The 23,701-nt window shown below is 41.9% G+C and overlaps 1 protein-coding gene across 1 annotated transcript in view; it reads right to left on the minus strand.

Annotated features, from left to right (window-relative positions):
• LOC308308882 (protein O-mannosyl-transferase TMTC2-like) overlaps positions 1-23,701 on the minus strand; it is a gene marked incomplete at both ends in the record, with an annotated part of 106,829 nt that overhangs the window by 36,870 nt on the left and 46,258 nt on the right. The window contains one exon of the mRNA XM_080754338.1: positions 20,435-21,056. Coding sequence (XP_080610464.1) covers positions 20,435-21,056 — 622 coding nt within the window. The remainder of the gene's footprint in view (positions 1-20,434; positions 21,057-23,701) is intronic.

Here is a 23,701-nt window from a genome sequence, read left to right on the forward strand (position 1 = left end):
GCTTAATTAAAGGTATTCTAAGCCAGTGCTCAACCTTTTCAGGCAGGTAGGTCTCGAGGCGTTACATTTAGTTTGACTCGATTCCGCAGATAAATATCACGGGTCCCGACCCACAGGGCGAGAACCAATGTTCTAGCAGTATGTAGTATACTATAGCAGTAAGCAGTAAGGAGCCTATGTTCAAGTGTTCAAAACTAATAAAATACGGCGAGGGAAGGAGGGGGGGAGGTCTTCAGTGGAAGAACATTCAAACATTTTAGAATCAACTTACATAAAACGTATTCCGGATCACTGCGACCGCTGAACTCCTGCGGTTAACTTTGAAGCATGTTTTGAAATGAATGAGGGGGTTTCCCCTGTATGCCCATACTCTAGGTTCACAGCTGCAAAACTGCAAATCAGCTTATTAAGACTCATCGTGTTGGTACAGTATGCACAATAATCATCATTATAGGCCTCTTATTATGTCACGCAACACCTTCTCTACGGAACGGTCACACAACACAACAAACACAGTGTGACAATGTCTGATGTTTAGTAATTGTTTACTAACCCATTCTACAATTGCCTTTTAAGTCAGTGGTTCTCAAACCTTTTTGTGCCAAGGAGCCTATGTGGCTACGGGCCCGCATCTGAAAATGTTCTGTACGAGGGATGAGAACAAGAGAAGATTTGTGTTACAAAAATCTAAAGTTGTTCAAAAATGCGAAGTGACGTGCTGTGAGCTTGTATATCTGCAATTTTCTTTTGCGAACCACTGTTCTAAATCATCAATACGTTTTCTGAAAGATGCTTTTCACGGTTTTAACGTGTTCAATAACTATCAGATCAGTGATATTCCAGTGCTATGATCGAAGCCTTAAGGGTGACCTTTTGTCTCAGAAGGTATTTATCATAATAACTATGACAGAAGAGCGCTGACACTAAGACCAGATGTTCTACAAGCTGTGAGATGATAAGAGAGTTGTCTCTGACTTTCCGTCCGCTCGCCAGGTCAACATGAACTCCATCTGAACTGTGCGTGCGCCGTGCGTGTGTGCGCCGTGCGTGCGTGTACTGTGCCATAGATGTACGTGTGTGTCTGTGTGCAAACAGAACACAGACACACACGTACAGTATGAGTTTGTTTTAATCCCCCCACCGAGGGGCAGTTACTCATTAATGTCTAATTCTCTCTAAATGTATTGTATTAGTACCATAATAAACAGATACATCACACTTAGAAACTGTATTGACCCAACTGCCTCTGTGTACGTCCTCTCATTAGTAAACATCTGAGAACAACAGCTTTTGCACGAGGACGTCCAAATGCAGTTTGAAAACAGATTTATGTTCAAGTAGTGTGGAGTGTGTCCTCCTATAGCGCCGGATCAAAGGGGTATCAGGGTTCAATCCTCTTTGGGGGTTGGAATAAGAGGTTTAGGATTGACTGACCTGAGCTGCTGAGATGTTTTCAAATCCTTCACACACCATGTTCAGCTAATTGCGACCGTAGGTCGCTATTTAGTATGAAAACTTGCAGTTCATGTCTGTCTGTCTGTCTGTCTGTCTGTCTGTCTGGCAAATGTGTAATTTCTCTTTTGGGTCACAGGCTAAAAGGTGTGGGGACCACTGGTCTATAGAAGCAACAGACAGACAGACAGACAGACAGACAGACAGACAGACAGACAGACAGACAGACAGACAGACAGACAGATTTGTGCCAGCGACCCCCAGAAGAGAATATTTATGTAAACAAAAATCAAAATGATTAAAAACTAGAAAGATGCAATAGGCCCCTTTCTGGGCCCGCCCCTTCCGCTTCCGCCACGTGACCGGCAGACATGATGGAGTCACTCAGAATGTAAACAAACGGGCCACCCACCCTGCTAACAATGGACGCGCTGAGCCATCTCACGCTCCCCGAGAGGCAACGATATGACGATAAAATCAAATTAATCGGCGTCGATCCATACAAAATTAGCAAGAGCGAGTCTAGTGCGAACAAGGGAGGGGCGGGCGCGCAGAGGCGTTCTGTGTACTTCTATTCCGGTTCGTCCACAGAGTCAGACACAGTGTTGTGTTGACATTTTCTCCGTTAGATAACAATGCTTTCTTTTCACTTTTTTCTACTTTTATCACTTGTCAAAAGACGTTTTATTTGGATGCTTCATCTTTTTACTGTTCATTTTTTTTGTTAGTGTTGTCATCGGTTTTTATTTATAAAGGGAAACAAGATATGTATGCTACAGTCTTCACACAGCAGAGCAGACAGAGAGAGGTAAGATAACGCTATTATTATCATAAAATACAGCAATCTATCTAATAAAACGTTTGTTAAATGTGCTTAGCAGTAGTGTCTTTTAGGGTTTGGGCCGGGGTCTTTGTTTAATATTAACGCTAGCCTCATTAGCATCTTAGCTCCGTCTATAATAGGTTACATCATCAGACTGCTGGTTCTCTAAGTGGGGTGACCCCCAGGGAGTTCCAGGGGGTCCCCAGCTGAATTATAGTTAGGAACCAAATGGACCCTAATGCCTCGTGCACACTACAGATATATAGTTGAACGTTTAGCTTGGTAATTCAATGTTATCTCTATGGAGCATCTGAGCATCTCCTGCATCTTAAAGCTGGTTTCCATTGAGATTACATTGAATTACCAAGCAAAACGTTCAACTATATATCTGTAGTGTGCACGAGGCATTAGGGGTATGTAACTGTACAACTATATATCTGTAGTGTGCACGAGGCATTAGGGGTATGTAACTGTACAACTATATATCTGTAGTGTGCACGAGGCATTGGGGGTATGTAACTGTACAAATCATTTGGTTCCATGTGTACACTCTGAGTTATGCTAACGTATGATTTTACAATATAAATTGGGGTCTCAGAGATACAAATGCTATTAAATGGGGGTCAGTAGCCTAATGGATGTCAAACTGGGGGTCCTTGAAATTAAAATGGTTGGGAATCACTGCTAGAGCCGTATAACATTTCTCTTATGGGGTCACTGGCCTAAATGGGGTCCAGTGGGAATGTGGGATAATACAAGTCAATTCTTATTACCTCTTATTAATTTGGTGATTATCAAACGAGTATATGGGGACCAAACAATCTGTACAAGTAGAGTAAAAATCCTCAATGTTAATTTCAATCTGAGTGTAGACCTGTACAGGTCCATTTGGTTAAATGTATTATTTAATTAAATTAAAATGGAAGATTTTACTAAGTAAAAATAGTCTACAGTACATGTTATAAACAACTTTACTTTTGACTAAGTCCAGTTTCATTAACATTGTAAAATGATAGCTATAATAACAGTAAATATCTGTTCTTACCATACATAAAAATACATTTAATAATATACATAGTCTTGGGTACAATTATTTTTCTTTCAGGAACTGCGATGACATGGACCACATCAGCCGATCAGGGTTTCCGATGGCAGGATGTAGCAGCAATCAGATTTGAGAATTCAACCTCTTGAAAGAGCTCCAAGAAGGAACAACAAACTTTCTGTGGTCCTTCGTGGTGAGGGAGGTTGACGACTGTTTGGTTCAGGAAAACTCACACCCCTGTACTTTATTGGGAAGGAAACTATTGATTCTATTCACAACACACATTTGTCTTTGCCTATTCTATAGCTATGCCTACATTATTCAGAACCTTATTCAATTTGATTTACAATATGCAAACAAAATCCCCCCAAAATACAATACTCTACATTCTATTGTTTTCCTAAATAAAAGGCCAATTGCATGTGAAATGATATTGCTTGTATTGTCTGAATACATTTGAATAAAGCTGATACAAGACTACATTCTATTGTTTTCCTAAATAAAAGGCTAATTGCCTGTGAAATGATATTGCCTGTATTGTCTGAATGCATTCGAATAAAGCTGATATAATTCACAAGACGTAAACATGTCATGATTCATGTGTTTTAATCGAAAATGATGAACATGGTTAGTAGTACAGAATATTATACTTCTATGGGAATACATTAAAGCTGAAAACATATATAGCAGCATAATGAATTACAATTCTTCTTATTGATGGACATTATTGCAGACCTTGATTGCAGACTGTGATGACCTGAAAGGGTAAGAAAGAAAGTGTTATTTTTTTCCACTGTGAACAATTTAGTTATTTAACTTTATACTTTGTTGTGAAATATGACTTAAATGGGTCTTTAGCAGCCTATGGTTGTCAGGAAACGAGGTTGTTCATATTTTAGTTAGAAAATTAAAGTTCTATAAACGAGTCTATAGGGGGGAACAAACATGATGATGACAAATTAATTTCAAGGACCCCCAGTTTGACATCCATTACTGACCCCCATTAAATAGCATTTGTATCTCTGAGACCCCAATTTATATTGTAAATTCATACGTTAGTAGAGTGTACACATATGGAACCAAATGCTTTGTACAGTTACATACCCCCAATGCCTCGTGCACTCTACAGATATATAGTTGTACAGTTATACCCCTAATGCCTCGTGCACACTACAGATATATAGTTGTACAGTTACATACCCCTAATGCCTCGTGCACACTACAGATATATAGTTGAACGTTTTGCTTGGTAATTCAATGTAATCTCAATGGAAACCAGCTTTAAGATGCAGGAGATGCTCAGATGCTCCATAGAGATAACATTGAATTACCAAGCTAAACGTTCAACTATATATCTGTAGTGTGCACGAGGCATTAGGGTCCATTTGGTTCCTAACTATAATTCAGCTGGGGACCCCCTGGAACTCCCTGGGGGTCCCCGGACCCCACTTAGAGAACCAGCAGTCTGATGATGTAACCTATTATAGACGGAGCTAAGATGCTAATGAGGCTAGCGTTAATATTAAACAAAGACCCCGGCCCAAACCCTAAAAGACACTACTGCTAAGCACATTTAACAAACGTTTTATTAGATAGATTGCTGTATTTTATGATAATAATAGCGTTATCTTACCTCTCTCTGTCTGCTCTGCTGTGTGAAGACTGTAGCATACATATCTTGTTTCCCTTTATAAATAAAAACCGATGACAACACTAACAAAAAAAATGAACAGTAAAAAGATGAAGCATCCAAATAAAACGTCTTTTGACAAGTGATAAAAGTAGAAAAAAGTGAAAAGAAAGCATTGTTATCTAACGGAGAAAATGTCAACACAACACTGTGTCTGACTCTGTGGACGAACCGGAATAGAAGTACACAGAACGCCTCTGCGCGCCCGCCCCTCCCTTGTTCGCACTAGACTCGCTCTTGCTAATTTTGTATGGATCGACGCCGATTAATTTGATTTTATCGTCATATCGTTGCCTCTCGGGGAGCGTGAGATGGCTCAGCGCGTCCATTGTTAGCAGGGTGGGTGGCCCGTTTGTTTACATTCTGAGTGACTCCATCATGTCTGCCGGTCACGTGGCGGAAGCGGAAGGGGCGGGCCCAGAAAGGGGCCTATTGGGAATTGCAAGTGTGGCTATTTTGAGAAGCACCGTTACAATGGAGAGGCAGCAGATACGATTTTTGAGTGGTGGTAAACCGTAGAGTGGCTGTGCGTGTGTCTGTAGCCACTTTTCCTCAGCGTTTTGCCATAGCAATGTGTTTTCCTCAGCGTTTTGCCATAGCAATATGTGTGTGTGTGTAGCCATATTACATCACATTACATCACCAGTTACATCCTAGACCTATCTGTAGCCACTTTTCCTCAGCGTTTTGCCATAGCAATGTGTTTTCCTCAGTGTTTTGCTATAGCAATGTGTGTGTGTGTGTGTGTGTGTGTGTGTGTGTGTGTGTGTGTGTGTGTGTGTGTGTGTGTGTGTGTGTGTGTGTGTGTGTGTGTGTGTGTGTGTGTAGCCATATTACAGCACCAATTACCAATTGAAGACGTTATGCAAGCACGACCACCGCTCACTTAACATTGGGTGTGATTTTTTGTATAATATTTAAATTGTATTGAGAAAAATGTTATGCTGCTATTTGTTCCAAAGCAACTGCAAGAGATAGCTGCTATTTGTCTCAAAAAGCTTTATACACTGTATAACGACACAATGTGACATACAGTAGCTCTATGTTCCCCTTTTTCAACTGTTTCTATTATATTTTGACACTTGTTTTGGCAATGTAAACGTATGTTTTCTCATGCCAATAGAGCTCCTTTGAATTGAATTGAATTGACTAGATCATGAAGTGCAACATTTTGGAGAACTCTTAAACGCAGTTGAGGAAGTGAGATAAGAAAGACCAGCTATTGATTAGGACGCTGAAAGGTGCTGCTCCACACAGGATGAGTGAGTGCGTTCTTCCTGACGGACGAGACTGCGCTCCTCTTGCGCTCCGAGAGAGAGAGAGAGAGAGAGAGAGAGAGGGATACTCACTGTCCCGAAGAAATCCAATGTTGGCCAGCAGAAGCAGAAGAGGAACCAATTCCAGCGAGAAAATCACTCATTTCCAACGCCTCACTAGCCGTCTACTCTGTAACTCCTTCCTTTAATTGACTTCCGAATCAATCACAGACACAATCAATCACGGCAGTCTCATTGCGTGAACTGTCAGACATGTTTTGTGGCAGAAAAGCGTGGCGTCCGGGATCCCGGGTGTCCCTGGGGGGGCTCCAGGGGGTCCCCAGCTAAAGTAGTACATCTAGCATCACAATCATTTGAACCACTTTACCCTTTTATACGCTGGCTATTCAAAAATAGCAGATCTACACGCTCACATCACTCACAGCTTTTGAAAAATGTATGTATGTATGTGTGCATGTGTGCGTGCGTGCGTATATATGCATGTACATGAATGTACATTAATATATAGCTGTATGTATACTATGTATGTATGTATTGCGCACAAATCATCTCTTCTGGGGGTCCCTGGGACAAAACCTTTAAAGATGGGGTTGATGCGTTTTGAGCTTGTAGATCTGCTATTTCTTTTTTTTTTTAATCCTGAAAGGTTTCCACCCGACAGAGACGATATAAAAATGAATAAAAAAACAATACTGTCAAGAAGCACCGATAAGCTCATGCACGGTGTATGTACGAACAAGGATTGGGCTTTAAAACTACTCATTACTATGGCAGAAACGCAACAGCAGTTGCTTAACATCAGCTCTCTCTGTTTTGTGGGTCGAGTTGCAAAACATCTCTACTTTCTCATTTGATCTCTAGACTTTAACTTCACTATGTATATATTGTTTCACCTCATAAGACCTAACAGCACTCAGCTATAATCCCTCGCTGGCTGTCAAAGCTTACATCCTGCTCGCTTCAAGAGTTTGAAGCTGAAAACCATCCCTCCATTCGTCTATACTGTTACTGCACTGCAAAGTCACACCCTGCATGAGATTACCAACGTTAATGCACATTTTATATGGCCATCCCCGATGCTGTACTTTCTCTGGGTTATTCAGTGAGTTCTTGATGTTGTACAGTAATACTTAATGCAACTTTTCATTGCAGTAAGTATGTCATTTTCCTCGCTCTGCGCTTCAAAGTAATATGGTAAGCCTTGAAGCTTTCATCTCCAACCAGTGTCATTTCATTAGTCATGCCGCTGTGTCGTCTTGGTCTGTTTAGTGTCGTACCGTACGTAGTGTTTAGAACCAGCAGAAACCTAAGGATTAGCGTCACTTTGTACCTTCACTGTTTAAACCTACACCACAGATTGACACAACCCAGCAAGGGAGAAATGCTGCAGCCTTCCTTTGTTGAACAGGTGTCCAGTTTTGCACTGACTATCACTCTTCCCAGTAGATTGAACCGGTCAGGTTGAAATGAACCCTGGATTTCTGAGTAAACTAGCCAATCCTATATTAGGCATATGGTTCGGGTCATATATGGCGTTATACTATATGTCCAATTTTTATCATTCAAAATACCGGTGACTCTAAAATGCTAATGATCCTGTCTGTAAAAGTGTTAGGATCTCCTTCTTGTTAGGAGCTGCTACCTTTTGAAATTATTTAGTAATTGTAGTTGAATGATCTATTTGGCAAGTATGGGTATTGTTGTTTCAAATGTTATTATTGAGCACCGTAAAGGGCACTGAATCTCCCACTCTGACGTGATTTCAAATCAATTAGCGGATCAACATGTTGGACAATACAGTGTGGAAGAGACAAGGTCCTATTTGATGCATCACTGTTGACATGCCAAGATGTGATGAGGTACACGGTGAAGAATGAGGAACTGGCTCCTCTCTCTTAATGTGTTGTGGATTCTAGCGCTGACTTGGCACATTGGTCCTCTGCTCATCAAGACCAGCACTATGCCAGCCATTGAACGTGCTGACATTGATGAAGAGACCTAATTATACCCAACAGCTCTCTACATGAAAGGCCTGCTACTGCTGTGCACAGAGAGACCTGCAATGAGACGGGTCACAGGTTCAAATCCCACCCCTCCTCCACACGTCCCAGAGGACACATGATCAAACTAAGGGACCCGGTGCTGCTCACCAGACGTTTTAAAGTGCTTCCTGTCTGGCATCAGCAGCGTAATTAAATAACACCAGTGTGTCTCTCGGAGGGAGAACTGATGAAATGCGAGTTTTCCCTGACGATCTTAAATAGACGTGATGCATTAGGGCCTGCTGCCATCTGCTCAACGACCCTGTTTTATCTGCGTATTTAGGGGTGGCTGTGACTAGGGAGGTAGAGCACCACAGTGGCTCAGTAGGTAAACTGAACAGGGATCACTTTTACTTTTTTTTTTTTAAGCAAGAAGGCAGAATCAGTTTTTTTGAACATTAATTACTTCACCTCCTCACTACAAACCAATAGATATGCCATGTGTGCTATCAACACCATAATAAACCAGAATAATCTCCTTGTGCCATTTTAATTAGGGAGTACTACCAATAGCTTTCTTCACCAATGTGTTCTTATAGGTGTCTAGAATCACCTCTCAATTAATGCAAACCCAATTCCTCCAAAATCCTGGAGAGCCAATCAAAGTTAAGGATCCCAGAGGGCTTGGGTGAAAAATATGAAAACAAATTAAAATATGAAGTAAAAATGTCTCCCTTGCCATATAATATTGGTAATGTATATTGGTTATTGTTAAGCAATGGATTGGGGTATTGTTGAATTGATTCTATTCTGAAAAATAAAATAAGAAAATAGTTCTAAACACTTGATAAGAGTGTACACCTACTGTGCACATGCTCAGTGGGATACACTTGTGAAAAAAATGAAAAGTCTAATATTAACTTGTGAGGTGTCTAAGGGGTTTTCAGGGGTGCTGAATCTATTCCAAGTTAATCAATAGTTTTGAGTAAAAAAAACAACTCATTTTCCATAAGAACATATTTTATTTCATCTCGTCTGCCTGGTTGATGTTCTTGCATTCTCCATTACACTTGCCACAAGCAGATCTACACTTGACCCCCTGCTTTTTACAGCAGCAACTGTGTGTACTACAGTCTCCCTCACAGTTGCAGCTGATGAATTTCAGTAGTCTGGGGCAATGTCTGTGGTAGGGAATGGTGCATACTAACGAGTGGAAACTGGGAGGAGAAGGCTATGCAGTGCATAGCCTTCTCCTCCCAGTTTCCACTCGCAGTTGAGGATATCCAGTGATGGACTTTGTAGCAGTAGCCAGTCTCTGGTTTGGAGATATGCCCGGAGAGAATGTTGTGCTGCAGCTGCTAATATATATATATATATTATATATATATATATATATATATATATATATATATATATATATATATATATATATATATTATAGCATATATGTATGTTTTTCTTCCTGATAGTAGAATGTAATGCAAATCTCCTCACCTCTCAATGTCCTGCTCTCTCTGTGCCATTTGCCATCTCATTTCAGTGCGATTAGGGAGCTAATAGGATGAGAGATTGAGTGCGAATCCAACCACATCTGTCCCCCACTCCGACAAGGGAGCTGATTTGCATTTCATCATTGTTCACGGCCGCAGTCAGATTGTGTGATTACGTGTGGAGCAGCATTGCCATGTCTGCTTATTATAAGCAACTTTGGGGAAGTTTGGGCTTGTTTTTTTTTCTTCTATAAAGTTGCCTGTAAATATTGTTTTTTTTCAAGGACCCCCTCAAATTAAAATGTATTTGTCTGTGGACCCCAGCTAAAACAATGTTGTGCCAGGGATCCACATACAAGATTGGTGTTGTTAAAAACATTCATTTATTTCAAGAGAATTGTTTTAAAATAAAACATCAAATAACTGATGTAATAAGTGGTACAACTGGTTTTAAAACCACTTTTGTTTTCATAGACCTGGCCGCTTGCTTCTCCCACAAAATCTGGCAACACTGACTTTCCTCCCCTCCCCTAATAGGCAGCTCACTGTTCAAACAATGACACAGGTGAAGGTTTATTTAAAAGGAAAACACCTCATGTGCTGTGAAATAGTGCGCTGCTCTGCTCTTCCTCAATGCAATTGCTTACTGTGGCTGTCATAGAAGCCTCAGTTATACTTTGTTGTATGACTGCGTTGCTTAGAGCTGTCACGATTAAGAATACAAGTTGACGATTAATTGTCACACAAATAAGTGTGATTATAATAACTTAATTGTGTTCATGGCATTGAACACTGGGACACATGAATAACAAATAAATAAATATACAAAAGAAATGACTGACATATTTAATCATTTTATACGTTCTAAAAATGATTTAAATGGTGGAAATAGGAGACATGAAGTGACTGCTATTTTTGGAAATAGTTTGAAAATGAATATGAAAAACATTTACATTGAAACGATTAAGACGATTATGCAAAATAATTGCGATTAGGCTTTTATGCAATCATTGTGACAGGGCTAGTGTCACTTCATTAAAATAACAGATAACGTGATTTTATTTCAGTATAAAAATATGTTATTTTTGGTGCGCGTCACGTGATAAAGAGCAGGCTTCATGTCTGGTCCAGAATGGAGGCGTTCCTCAGACACGGTGGGTGATAAAAGCAGGGTACAGCAGATAAAGGTAGGAAGTGAGGGCATTATCTCCGTCACCCTCTGTGTTCCCATAGTGTAGCGCAGCGTCTGGCTCCTTATCTAGGCAGCGATAGCCCTGCGACTGACTGGACACAGGGTTATGATAACAGTGACCAGGAGGGCACTGCCAAGGTGACAGACACACCAGATGTGTCATGTGTCTCCGCTCCCTCCACTGGCTCCCGGCTGCGGCCCGCACTGAATACAAAACACTGATGCTGACCTTCAAAGCAGCCAAAGGTATGGCTCCTCCATAACTCCAAAACCTGATCAACCCCTACGACCCCACCCGTTCACTCTGATCAGCCAAAACAGGGATGCTGACAGAACCCTCGCTAAAAACCCCAGGACAAAAATCCACTCGTCCTAGACAATTTGCCCACCTGGCCCCCAAAATGTGGGATAAACTCCCTGTCGCACTTAGAACTACAGACTCACTCCCTAGTTTCCGCCGTGGACTGAAGACTCACCTCTTCAGACTCCACCTAAACCCATAGCACTACTGTAACACTCCCCTTCCCTCAATGACCATACAGTACATGAAGCTAGATGGCATTTTTAGGTTTTAGAAGTTTTTTACTGATTAGGTGCATAGTCTACCTATGTTATTGTCTTTCTAGATTGATACTCCTATGCATTTGTTATATTGTTGTTGATGTACTGACATTTTATATTGCTTATTTTAGTGATGTGTTCAGGTTCAGGTTCAGGTTCGGTTTATTAGTCAAATGCGTATCCATACAAGTACAGACAAACAATGAAATGCTTGTGCCAAGAGCACTCTCAGCCTTATTGCACACAAAACAACACGACAACAACAGGTCACCCAGGACAACCCAAAAAACAACAAAACAACCATACAGTGTGACAGTGTACAGTTTAAAAACTGCGTCTATTGCACATGACTACCTACGTCTCGCTTCCATCTCTTCGTTAAGCAACCTGATTGCTTGAGCATAAAAACTATTACTGAAACGGGTGGTGTGAGATTTGATGCTCTGGTAACGTTTTTTTGAAGGGAGGAGATAGAACAGGGAATGGGCGGGATGACAGCTGTCCTTTAAGATGTTCTCTGTCTTTTTCTTACAGCGTGTGTTATAGATTGTGTGTAGCTGTGGTAATTCTGTGCCAATGATTTTGGCAGCTCTCTTCACAATTCCCTGTAACTGTTTACTGTCTTGAGCAGTCACGTTACCAAACCACACTGTTATGCATCCTGTCAATACACTTTCTATGGTACAGCGATAGAAATTAACAAGAGCCTTGGTGCTTAGGCCAAATCTCCTGAGGCGCCGCAGAAAGTACAATCGCTGCTGCGCTTTCTTAAGGATACCTTCGCTGTTTTGAGACCATGTGAGTGAGTTTGTTATGTGAACACCCAGGAATTTGAAACTGTCCACTATGTCTACAGGTGAACCATTTATGGTTACGGGACTGTGATTGACTTCAGATTTCCTAAAGTCAACGATGATCTCTTTTGTTTTACTAACATTTAGAGAGAGATTGTTATTCTGGCACCATAGGGTTAGCTCTTCAATTTCCCTCCTATAGGCCCTCTCATCATCGTTGGATATTAGTCCTATAACCGTGGTGTCATCTGCAAATTTGAGAATAGAATTATTTCCACACCTGGCAACACAGTCATAGGTGAACAGACTATACAACAAGGGACTGAGGCAACAGCCCTGGGGCGCTCCAGTCCTGGTCAATATCTTAGATGAATGCTTGTTCCCTATTCGTACAGATTGTGGCCTGCCTGTCAAAAAGTCAAACAGCCAGTTGCAGATACTACTGCCCAGACCAAGACCCCTTAGTTTCAACACAAGCTTAGATGGTACAATCGTGTTAAAAGCAGAGCTATAATCTATGAAGAGTAGTCTGACATAAGAGTTCTTATTCTCCAGATGTTTCAAGGCAATGTGTAGTGCGAGAGAAATAGCATCATCGACTGATCTATTAGCACAGTATGCAAACTGTAATGGATCAGTATTGGCAGGGATAATGTGCGTTATATGTGATATAACCATTTTTTCCAGACACTTCATAAGAACAGAGGTCAAAGCCACAGGGCGATAATCATTAAGACAGGTGACAGGTTTTTTCTTTGCTATGGGTACAATTATGGTTTCCTTGAAACACAACGGTACCACACACAATGACAGGGACATATTGAAAATGTCAGTAAAGACTCCCGAAAGCTGGTCAAAACACAACTTAAGGACACGTGAGGCAATCCCATCAGGACCGGCCGCCTTATGAGTCCCAACGCTTTTAAAAGTTTTACTCACATCTCGTTGTGTCACCTGCAGCTCCACCGCACCGGGTGTACCCCGCACCGGTGTAACTGGGTCCGTGTTGTGAGATTCAAAGCGGGCGAAAAAGTTATTCAATTCGTCCGGTAGAGAGTCCGAGGTGTCAATAACAGCCGGCTTCGGTTTGTAATCCGTAATCGCCTGCAGCCCTCTCCACATACGCCGTGCGTCACAGCCACTATAGTTGTTCTCCAGTTTGTCCCTATATTGTCTCTTAGCGTCTCTGATCGCCCTCCTCAGGTCGTATCTGGATTTTTTGTACCGTTCCTCGTCCCCAGATTGAAAAGCGGCTCGGCGCTCCCTCAACTTCAGACGAGTATCCTGGTTCATCCACGGCTTCTCGTTGGGATAGGAGCGAACGGTTCGCGCTGGGATGCAATTATCCACACAGAATTTAACATAGCTGGTGACAGTGTCAGCATAGTTATCCAAACTTGTGGCTGAGTCTTTGAAGATGGACCATTCTGTCAATTCAAAGCAGCCCTGGAGTTTAGATACATTATCTGTGGACCAGCACTGTACAGACCTCACCCTGGGTTGTTCGCTCTTCATTCTCTGCTTGTAGGCAGGTAGTAGTAGCACCGCATGGTGGTCAGATCTCCCAAAGTGGGGCCGTTGGACCGCTTTGTAGGCATCCTTGATGGTGGAATAACAGTGATCCAGCGTCCTTACCTTCCTTGTTGGGCACTTAACGTGCTGGTAGAAGTGCGGCAACACCGATTTCAAGTTGCAGTGGTTAAAGTCCCCCGCCACGATTGAAATGGCTTCCGGGTGCTTATTTTCCTGCTTACAAATGACATCGCTTAGCTCGTCCATAGCTTCGGATGCATTCACTTCTGGTGGGATGTATACAGCCGTCAGCAACACACAAGGAAATTCTCTGGGTAGGTAAAACGGTCTGCACCGTAGTGTTAAGTGCTCCAGCACCGACGAGCAGTGGTGTGAGACCATATCCACATTAGTGCACCAAGAGTCGTTGATGTAAAACAGAACACCGCCCGCTTTCGTCTTCCCCGTGTTTGCCATCGAACGGTCCGTGCGGAACACGGAGAAGCCATCTAGCTGTACCGCCCTGTCAGGAACGTCAGCCTTCAGCCACGTCTCCGTGAAACAGAGCACACAGCAGTTCTTTATATCCCTTTCAACGCGTAGCCGGGTTCGGAGGTCGTCCATCTTGTTGTCGATCGCTTGGACGTTTGCCAACAGTATGCTGGGGATGGGTGGTCGCGAAGGGCGTCCACGTAGCTTCACTAGTGAACCCCCTCGCTTCCCTCTCTTTCTCCTATGGCCACGCCATGGTGGAACCGTGCTGCTGTTGTTGTTATACAGTTCTCCCGGCAAATCCGGTCTGAAAACGTCCGAGGCAACAAATCTCAAGTCCAGTAACGTCTGGCGATCGTAGGTCATCGTACAGGACGCATTACGTGCAAAACAGTGACATACACCATAAAAACCAGCAACAAGGCAAGAGCAGCTCTCAACGTGTCGCCATGCCACGGCGCCATCTTGGAAGATTTGCGCACGCGCATGTGTATTACCTGCATATTGTAAATCGCTTTGAATTAAAAGCGTCTGCTAAATGCCTAAACTGTAACTGTAGCTGCTCCCCATAGTAACAATTGCACCATTGAGCGTAATGATATTCAATATTTGATCAGTAACATAGCATTGTATATTTGACCAGTAACATAGTGATGAATGTCGGACCAGATATCAATATTGGATCAGTGACATAGTATTGGGACAGTAGTTTTGCACAAAACCTATTCCTAAATTGCAGTGTACGATGTATGGTTTATGGTTTATTTTCCTTCCTCCTATGTTGTTTCTTTCCTGTGTTTTGCTGTATGAGACAGACTCATTCCTTCACTGTGGCAGCAGAGAGCTTAATGGATGCCATGTCATTGCAGCAGCTAATTAAAAAAACAGGTGTTGTGTGCATCTGTTAAACTCTGGAGGGTGTGAGGGATTACATGGCAGACACAAAAACACCTCCCTCCCTCCCTCTCTCTCTCTCTCTCTCTCTCTCTCTCTCTCTCTCTCTCTCTCTCTCTCTCTCTCTCTCTCTCTCTCTCTCTCTCTCTCTCTCTCTCATCTCTCTCTCCTCTCTCTCTCTCTCTCTCTCTCTCCTCTCTCTCTCTCTCTCTCTCTCTCTCATATCCCTAGGGGTCTCTCAGAACAGATCTGGGTTATTGTTGCCAGAGACGACTACTGCTAAAGCAGTCCCCAGGGTTACAGCAAAGATAGACATGCAATTAACAAACACAAACTTCAGCACGTGCACACACACACACACGCGCACACACACACACACACACACACACACACACACACACACACACACACACACACACACACACACACACACACACACACACACACACACACACACACACACACACACAGCATTACTAACACAACTCAGTGGTATAATGCATGATTATACCATGCATTGAGATGCATGGTATAATCTAATCTAATGGTTAACCGGTGAATGGTAATCGCATTGTGCGGCCAGTGAAGGTTCACACCTCGATGCACACACACCCCAGGGACAGCCTTGTCCTTACACATAAAAGCAAGGGGACATTTTATTATCCTAGTTAATGCTGTTTAACGAGGGCTGCTTGGCGAGAAGGCTGCAGGATTTGTAATCCAATGCAGAGTAGGGATGGGACGATACGCGATATTATCGTTTATCGTGATAAAAAACACTCGCAATAATCGTGATGGAGATTTAATTCATCGTGATATCGTCCTCCGTCATGCACTGGGATCAATTCACCTTTTATTTGCTGAGCTGCATATCCAGCACCACTTAAATCCTCTATTGGTAAAAGGTACTTACTTACGTATGTACTTGATACAGTCTTTTTTCACTCTCTATCAAATGTCTTTGCCAAAAAATAGCCGATCTACAACAACGCGTCGTGTTGCGGCGCGTTGTGAGCTTGTAGATCTGCTATTTTTTGGCATATGTTCCGCCCCAGGATAATGGATATTTTGATTATTGCGATAATATCGTAAATCGTGATTTCTTTTGTCACAATAATCGTCGTATGACATTTTCATATCGTCCCATCCCTAATGCAGAGTCCCCCGTGTGAGCAGGCTTTCCAATCAAACACTGAACAGCAGTGTCACCAGTGGTGTAATGTAACTAAGTGCATTTACTAAAGTACTGCTGTACTTAAAGGACAACTTTGTTTTTTTACAACAAGGGTTCATATTTTAGAAAAGATGAGTGTTAAAACCTTTTCTTTTACTGCTTTCTATAGTTTTTGCCATGTTAGCGATGTTAATTTCAGTGGGTGGCGGCATGTGTACAAGTGGCTAAATATGAATTGTTAGACACAATAAGCTGGTGATTTCTTTACTACTATTTACAGTAACACTACTAGACCCCATAAGTCACATCTGCCCATTTTAGATTGTGGTGCATCTTGGGAATGGGCTTATTGTGTCTAAAAAAGACATATTTAGCTACTTGTACACATGCCCCAAACCACTGAAATCAACATCGCTAAAATGGCAAAAACGATAGAAAGCAGTAAAAGAAACAATGTTTTCTTTTCTCTAATTACAATCTAAAATATGAACCCTTGTTGTAAAAAAAACAAAGTTGTCCTTTATTAACACATTGACCGCCATTTTAACATACCTCCGTACTCCCACCTGCCATTCGTCTCCATAGACTTCCATGTAATTGGGTGTGCACGGATCATGCACACCCATGCCTAGATAATGCACCACGTGTGTCCACATTGCTCACAGCTTTCAAACAAAAAAATCCGAATGGAAATCCGTTCAGGCATTCATGAGATAACAGCCACTATGTTTAACAAAGATGGCTGCCAAAATGGCTGCCATGCTTGAAAGATGGGGTTGCTATGGGGGTTAAACATGCAATTTCGCGATTGCTATCATGCCTACTCCATTTTTGGGGGTCAAAAACTTTTTTTGAAAAAAAAAAAGTTTTGAAAAAAAAAAAATTCTTTTTTTTTTTTTTTTTTTTTTAATTCTCGGGACTATCGGGCCTGGCGGGGAAAGACATTGGAATAATCTCGGGACTATCGGGCCTGGCAGGGAATGAGTTAAAAGCTTGAGTCTTTTTTTTCTTTTTTTTTTTAGTTCTAGTTTTACTTTACTTTAGTATTTATTGCTTTTACTTCTAGTGTATTTATTGCTTTTACTTCTAGTGTTACTTCTGTGTTGACAGAGGACACCATGTCTGGATAATAACCGGATAATGTCTGGATACTATCTGTCTTGGTTTCCCCAAATGATGCGGGGTTGCGGGCCAGTGTTTTTTTTTTCTGCACCCTTCATAGGCTTGACATAAAATAAACTCGCCCACATGCCCTAACATAAGTCTTTTCTAGCCACCCTATCTCTTCATCACACACGCACGCACGCACGCACGCACGCACGCACACACACACACACACACACACACACACACACACACACACACACACACACACACACACACACACACACACACACACACACACACACACACACACACACACGCACAAACACAGAACGGTACATAAGGCAGAAAGCCGCCTAATCTGGATTTACGTTTGTCTATGTGTATTTATTTCACTTAGTGGGGCATGCAGTAGCAACTGGATCACTGATTCACTGCCCACTTTGTATACCAACTGATTTCCTCCCGATTTAGCAGAATGATAAATGAGAACACAGTAGTTACTGTAACTCCCCTTATCCACCCAACCTTACAATATGCAAAGGCAAACAGTTTTCCAAATCAGGCTCTTGATGAAAAGCGAACAATATGCAGCAGCACACAGAAACACAGGCAGAAACACAGCCATGTAAGTAAATGCTCACATGTGCACAATTTCACCCACGTACAGGAACCATTAACAGCTGGCTGAGGTTTCCCTCAGAGAGCAGGAAGGTATAATTGGATACACACGACACACGGCTTCCCCTGCAGCGTGTGGTCAGACCTGGGTGTGATCTGAGATTCTAATCGAAATTGTTATTCTCATTTTAACAAGGTCTGAAAACAGCCTTTCACCTTCTCAGACTTTTTGTTTTAATTAAAAATATGTTAATGTTGTACTTACTTTTATTAGAAACCAGATCACGTTCGGTTCAACCCAGAGTCAAATCAAACAAAGGGTCAAACTCGTTCTTCTGCTATACCACCAATATGTGGAACGCCTTACCGAAGACCATAAAGGAGTGTGGTTCCCTACTCCCTATCATCCTTTAAGAACCTGTTAACAATCCTGTATAATTTGCAAAAAAACGCCTATACACAGCGTACCCAAAGTAAATTGATTGTTGTTTTTAAACCATTTGGAGTAATGCATTGGGCATGGTCTCATTTTGAAGTTTTACCCAAAAATAAATAATCACTCTGTGTGCAACTGACATTGAGTAATGTAAGTTTTAACTTACTGGAATAGCAGGTTTTTAATCCTCGCCTAAATATTTTCGGTAAATAGATGCCTACATAACACTGTTATTATCATATAGGAGCTGAAAAACACAATTTTGAAGCCTTACCTAGCCCAATTTCAAAGGACATGATAAAACTACAGAATATGAATATTTTACACATGTTTTACTAAGTGTATGTTTATGCGTTTTCATTTGGAGACATTTGCATATATCATATAAAAAGGTTAAAAAAGGGCTAATAGACTGTTTTTTTTTTTTTTTTTTTTTAATATTATTATTATTATTTAATTAATTTCTTTTACTGACAGCCCTAACACTTTGGTCTGACATTCGGCGCCGCTGCTGCGCATTTACACACGTCCAGTAGTGCTGTTACGCAGGGGTTTTTGGGTATTGTAGTTCACTTCAGCCAAAATAAAGTAGACACGTTTTGTGGAGAATTTCATTGGCTATAAGAAGTGCCATCAGAACAAACTGCTGCCATTGGCTGAATATATGGGCCAGGAAACGGAGTCATGGATCTCCTCTGAGAACATACTATTGGTTGCTATTGGGGGACTGGGAGACGACTGAGACAGGACTAGAAGCTCCAATTGGGTGAAATGAAGTGTCAATCATCGTGTGGAGCTTGGAGGCTATTTTAATAGTATTCAGTTGTAATACTGAAAACCTGAACTGGAGTTAGAAGCAAAAACATGTGAAGGATTGTCATACTCTGACATCACGCTTGTATCCGTGACTATAGTCGTACAGAGGTTTCTTGGCAGAAAATGTGGTTTGGACTTTGTACAATCAATGGATTTTTTCATGTTTACCCTTCCTCTACACAAGAACATCATTGTTGTGGAAATATATGATGTTGTTGGAGTACAATTCAACTTTAAACGTGAGTAGAAGCAGATTTATGAATATTTGTTTGTTTGTTTATGTCGGACTTCTGCGCTGTTTGCGGCGTGAGTTTCGGTGCTATAATCAAATGGTTGCGGATTCGGAATCACAAGAATCTTAGCTTTAAAATGGTATACAGCTTGGCAATGCAAGTAACACAGAGGCTTGTCTAAACGTGATTGTTTGTCAAAATACGGCCGGCGGGCCCCATGGCGGGCCCAAACTTAAAATCGCCCTGAAAAACCACTTACAGGCGGCAGCCGTTCGCAACTGGTAAAAACAAACCTAGCCCAGCCCTACCCTTCCCTGACCCCTCTTTGTATATACTGTTTTTTTGTTTATTCTTTCTTTTTTTCCCCTGACTATATCTACAGCATAGTACTGTGTTCTATCCATCTGTCATTCAATGTTATATGAGATACTTTAATGGTTTCCTGTGGAAATAAGCTTAGTCTTTTCTAGGATCTCCTTTTAGTAGACCTTGTACCAGTGAACTGTACCGTCATGAAACTGTACCTTCTAATAAAGTCTTCAATCAATCAAATCAATCAATCAATCAATCAATCAATCAATCAATCAATCAATCAATCAATCAATCAATCAATCAATCAATCAGATGGATTACTGTAACCCCTCATTCAATTTCACTGTATTCTCTTGTTTTTACCTTAACATGTATCGTTAGCTTGTTTTGTTTTGTTTGCTTTGGTAATTATTTTATCATCCTTTTATTTGTCTAATAATTTGCAATCTTTATGTGAAGCACTTTTGGGCTGCATTTTCTGTATGAGCCGCCGTACACATGGTTATTAATGCATGTATTATTATCCTAATGTACCTTCCCCAGCAGAACGGCGAAGGTCTGGTGAAAGCAGAGCCTCTGGAAGATGAAGAGGTCATACGCGGCTGAGACGGCCAGAACCGTGACCCCCTGCTCCTTCCACAGCATGCTGGCTGCTGCACACCACAGGCTGCCCAGCATCCAGGCCCAGCACCGGCCCACCAACCCGCCGCCGCCACAGCGCCTGGCGTCGTGGAAGGCCCCTCGGGGGTCCCTGCGGAGTCCACAGTGTCTGGCGTAGCAGAACAGAGACAGCAGGAAGAACAGGGCGGCCCCGACGTCGGCCCTGCCCACCACCCCGGCCACGGCCTCGGTGTGCACCGGGTGCGAGGCAAACAGCAGGCCCGCCAGCAGGTTCCACGGCGCTCCCCCCAGCAGGGGGCGGCAGAAGGCGGTGAAGAGGCCGGTGACGGAGGCGTGGAGGCCCACGTTGACCAGGTGGAAGCCCCGCGGCCGCAGGCCGTGCAGGGCGTGGTTGAGGCGGAAGGAGAGCGTGCAGAGAGGCCTGAAGGACTTGTGGCTGCCGCTGTGGGTGAGCAGGGTGCCCCAGAAGTCATCGTACAGGATGCTGGACCACGGAGTCTCAGGGAGAAGGTCCTGGTTGGTCTTGATGGCTCGGCTGGAACAAAGACACACAGAAAGAGCAACTGTCAGATGGCGTGGATCACACTTTAAAAGCAAAGAAAAACGAAAAAGGCATGACAGGCTAGGGAACACCCAAAGTTTAATGAACGCAGTCAATGAGTTAGTTAATATCCAATCTTGGGATGCAGCTGTACATCTTGTCTACATACGGTTATGTGAACAGTAGCTCATGTACAAGATAATAGTTTATTTTCAGAGACAGAGACCGCAACCATTGACTGTGAAATAAGATAAAAGGAATGTCCACTAGGGATGGGACAATATGAACATTTCATATCACGATTATTGTGACCAAAGAAATTGCGATTTACGATATTATCGTGATAATCAAAATATCCCAAACATCCATTATCCTGGGGCAGAACATTTTGCGACGCGTTGTGAGCTTATAGATCAGCTATTTTTTGGCAAAGACATTGTTACTTATATTATATGTACCTTTTACAAATTATAGGGTTTAAGTGGTACCGGATATGCAGCTCGGTAAATACAGTAAAAGGTGAATAGATCCCAGTGCATAACGGAAGACGATACAATTAGTGTGTTTAGAGTGTTTTTTATCACGATAAAAGATAATATCGCGTATCGTCCCATCCCTAATGTACACTAGGGACGTGTCTGGGAACTGTGACAATTATGACACACAGTCACACACGCACACACACACATCACTCTTGTGTTCTTTTACACATTCATGACCAGGTGGTGATGGTGTCCCCCTGATGCCAATTGTGGCATCTCACAATTAGCAGAGCATTAGGAGTGTTCGCTAACAGACTGACACTAATGAGAGTCACCGCAGGAATGAACAAATCAGTTTGTTCTGTGTAGAGTGCATATTGATTGTCGAAGTCAATTTCCGTTGTCAATAAAATGTATTTATGCTATAATATCACAAAACCATATACATGTTCACTGTTTATACTGTCCACAGCTGTGCATTCCTCGGTGCCGATCTTACATGAGATCAAATTAAGAAATTGCTGCACAGATTTGATTTGTACTGTAATACATAAACAAATAAACACAGCACTCTGTTTCCTGACAGGCCAATTAGAGAAAGAGAGAGGGAGACCCACAAGGCAAAAAGTATTAAATTAGACTTAGACTCTTAGACACATTGTCATTACACAGCAGAAGATGTATTGTTCAGAGTGGATACAGTATGTGTGAATGTGTGATGATAACAGTGGTTAAACCCTCTGGACTGCAGGGTTTGTTTGAAAAGTTCTGTTTTGTTTGTGGAACTCCAGTTCAACCATTGTGTTTGAGAAGAGAAAAACTTGACTCCGGGCCAGCACCGGGCTTTCTTTGTCTACACTTTGGGAGGGAGAGAGAGAGAGGGAGGGAGAGAGAGAGAGAGAGAGAGAGAGAGAGAGAGAGAGATGGAGAGCGAGACGATGCGATGTGTACCAACTTGGGACTACTGCAGTGGTGTAAAGTAACCAAGTACATTTACTTAAGTACTGTACTTAAGTACAGTTTTGAGGTATTTGTACTTCTACTCCACTTCATCTGGGATCCAAATATTGTACTTCTACTCCACTACATGTATTTGAAAACTTTAGTTACAAGTTACTTTTCAGATTATAATATTATAAAACATACATAAACTACTTTAGCCCTATTTTATACCATGGCCAATGGCCATGGTTGTGAGCTTGTAGATCGGCTATTTTCAAACATTTTGTACTTTTACTTTTGTAAAACCTTTTGTTAAGTATATTTTGACACCAACACTTTCGTACTTTTACTCAAGTACATTTTGAATTTCGGGACTTCTACTTGTAACAGACTAGTTCTACATTGCAGTATTGATACTTTGAAACAATGTGAGTACTTTTTTCCAACACTGGACTCCTGGATCGCTGCCCTCTCCATCTAACATCAAGGTCTTGAGCTCTACAGTGCTGTCAGCTAAGCTGTCGCACCGCAGTGCATCAACGTAGCTGGATGCAAGACAAATTAGCCCACAGACAAAAAGACCTGACGTGGTCAGAAAAGGCTGAAATGCATCATTCCTCATTTCAATCCGTCAACTGTCCCCCTATGCTTGAGCCTCACCTACAGTACAAAATAGATACTGTGAGGCTGATCTGCACCAATTGTACATGAATATATATACTGTGAAGTTTTTAATTATTCCGACCTGTTTCACATAGAACACACTGTGAAGTTGTTTACAAAAAGTTAAAGTACAGTAGCTACTAAGGGAAAATAATGCCAATGGTGTATAAAATACACCAAACTTTATGCACATGTACAGCTGAGGATGCTTTTTTCATTCTCTTTGCTCTTTTGCCTTTTGCACTCTCTTTCTTTCCTAAGTCATTATTACTTATTACTTATTATTTTATCTTTAGATGTGTTGTTTTCTGTTGTTCTGCTTTATTTTATATATACCACTGCATTGTCTGTAAGGATGTCGAACAAAAATAAGTTTTACTCTTATGTACCCGTACAAAAGACGTAACAATAAAGTACAACCTTGAACCTTGAACCTTGAACCTTAAATCAGTGACCGGGTCGTCCACCGAGCGGCCAGCAATGACCAGTAAATCAGTGACCGGGTCATGGCGTGAGCTGGAATGAACTCTTAACATTTCCCAGGATTGTTCT

The sequence above is a fragment of the Nannobrachium achirus genome (assembly GCF_963921795.1).
Source record: "Nannobrachium achirus genome assembly, chromosome: 23".
NCBI classification, from domain to species: Eukaryota; Metazoa; Chordata; class Actinopteri; order Myctophiformes; family Myctophidae; genus Nannobrachium; species Nannobrachium achirus.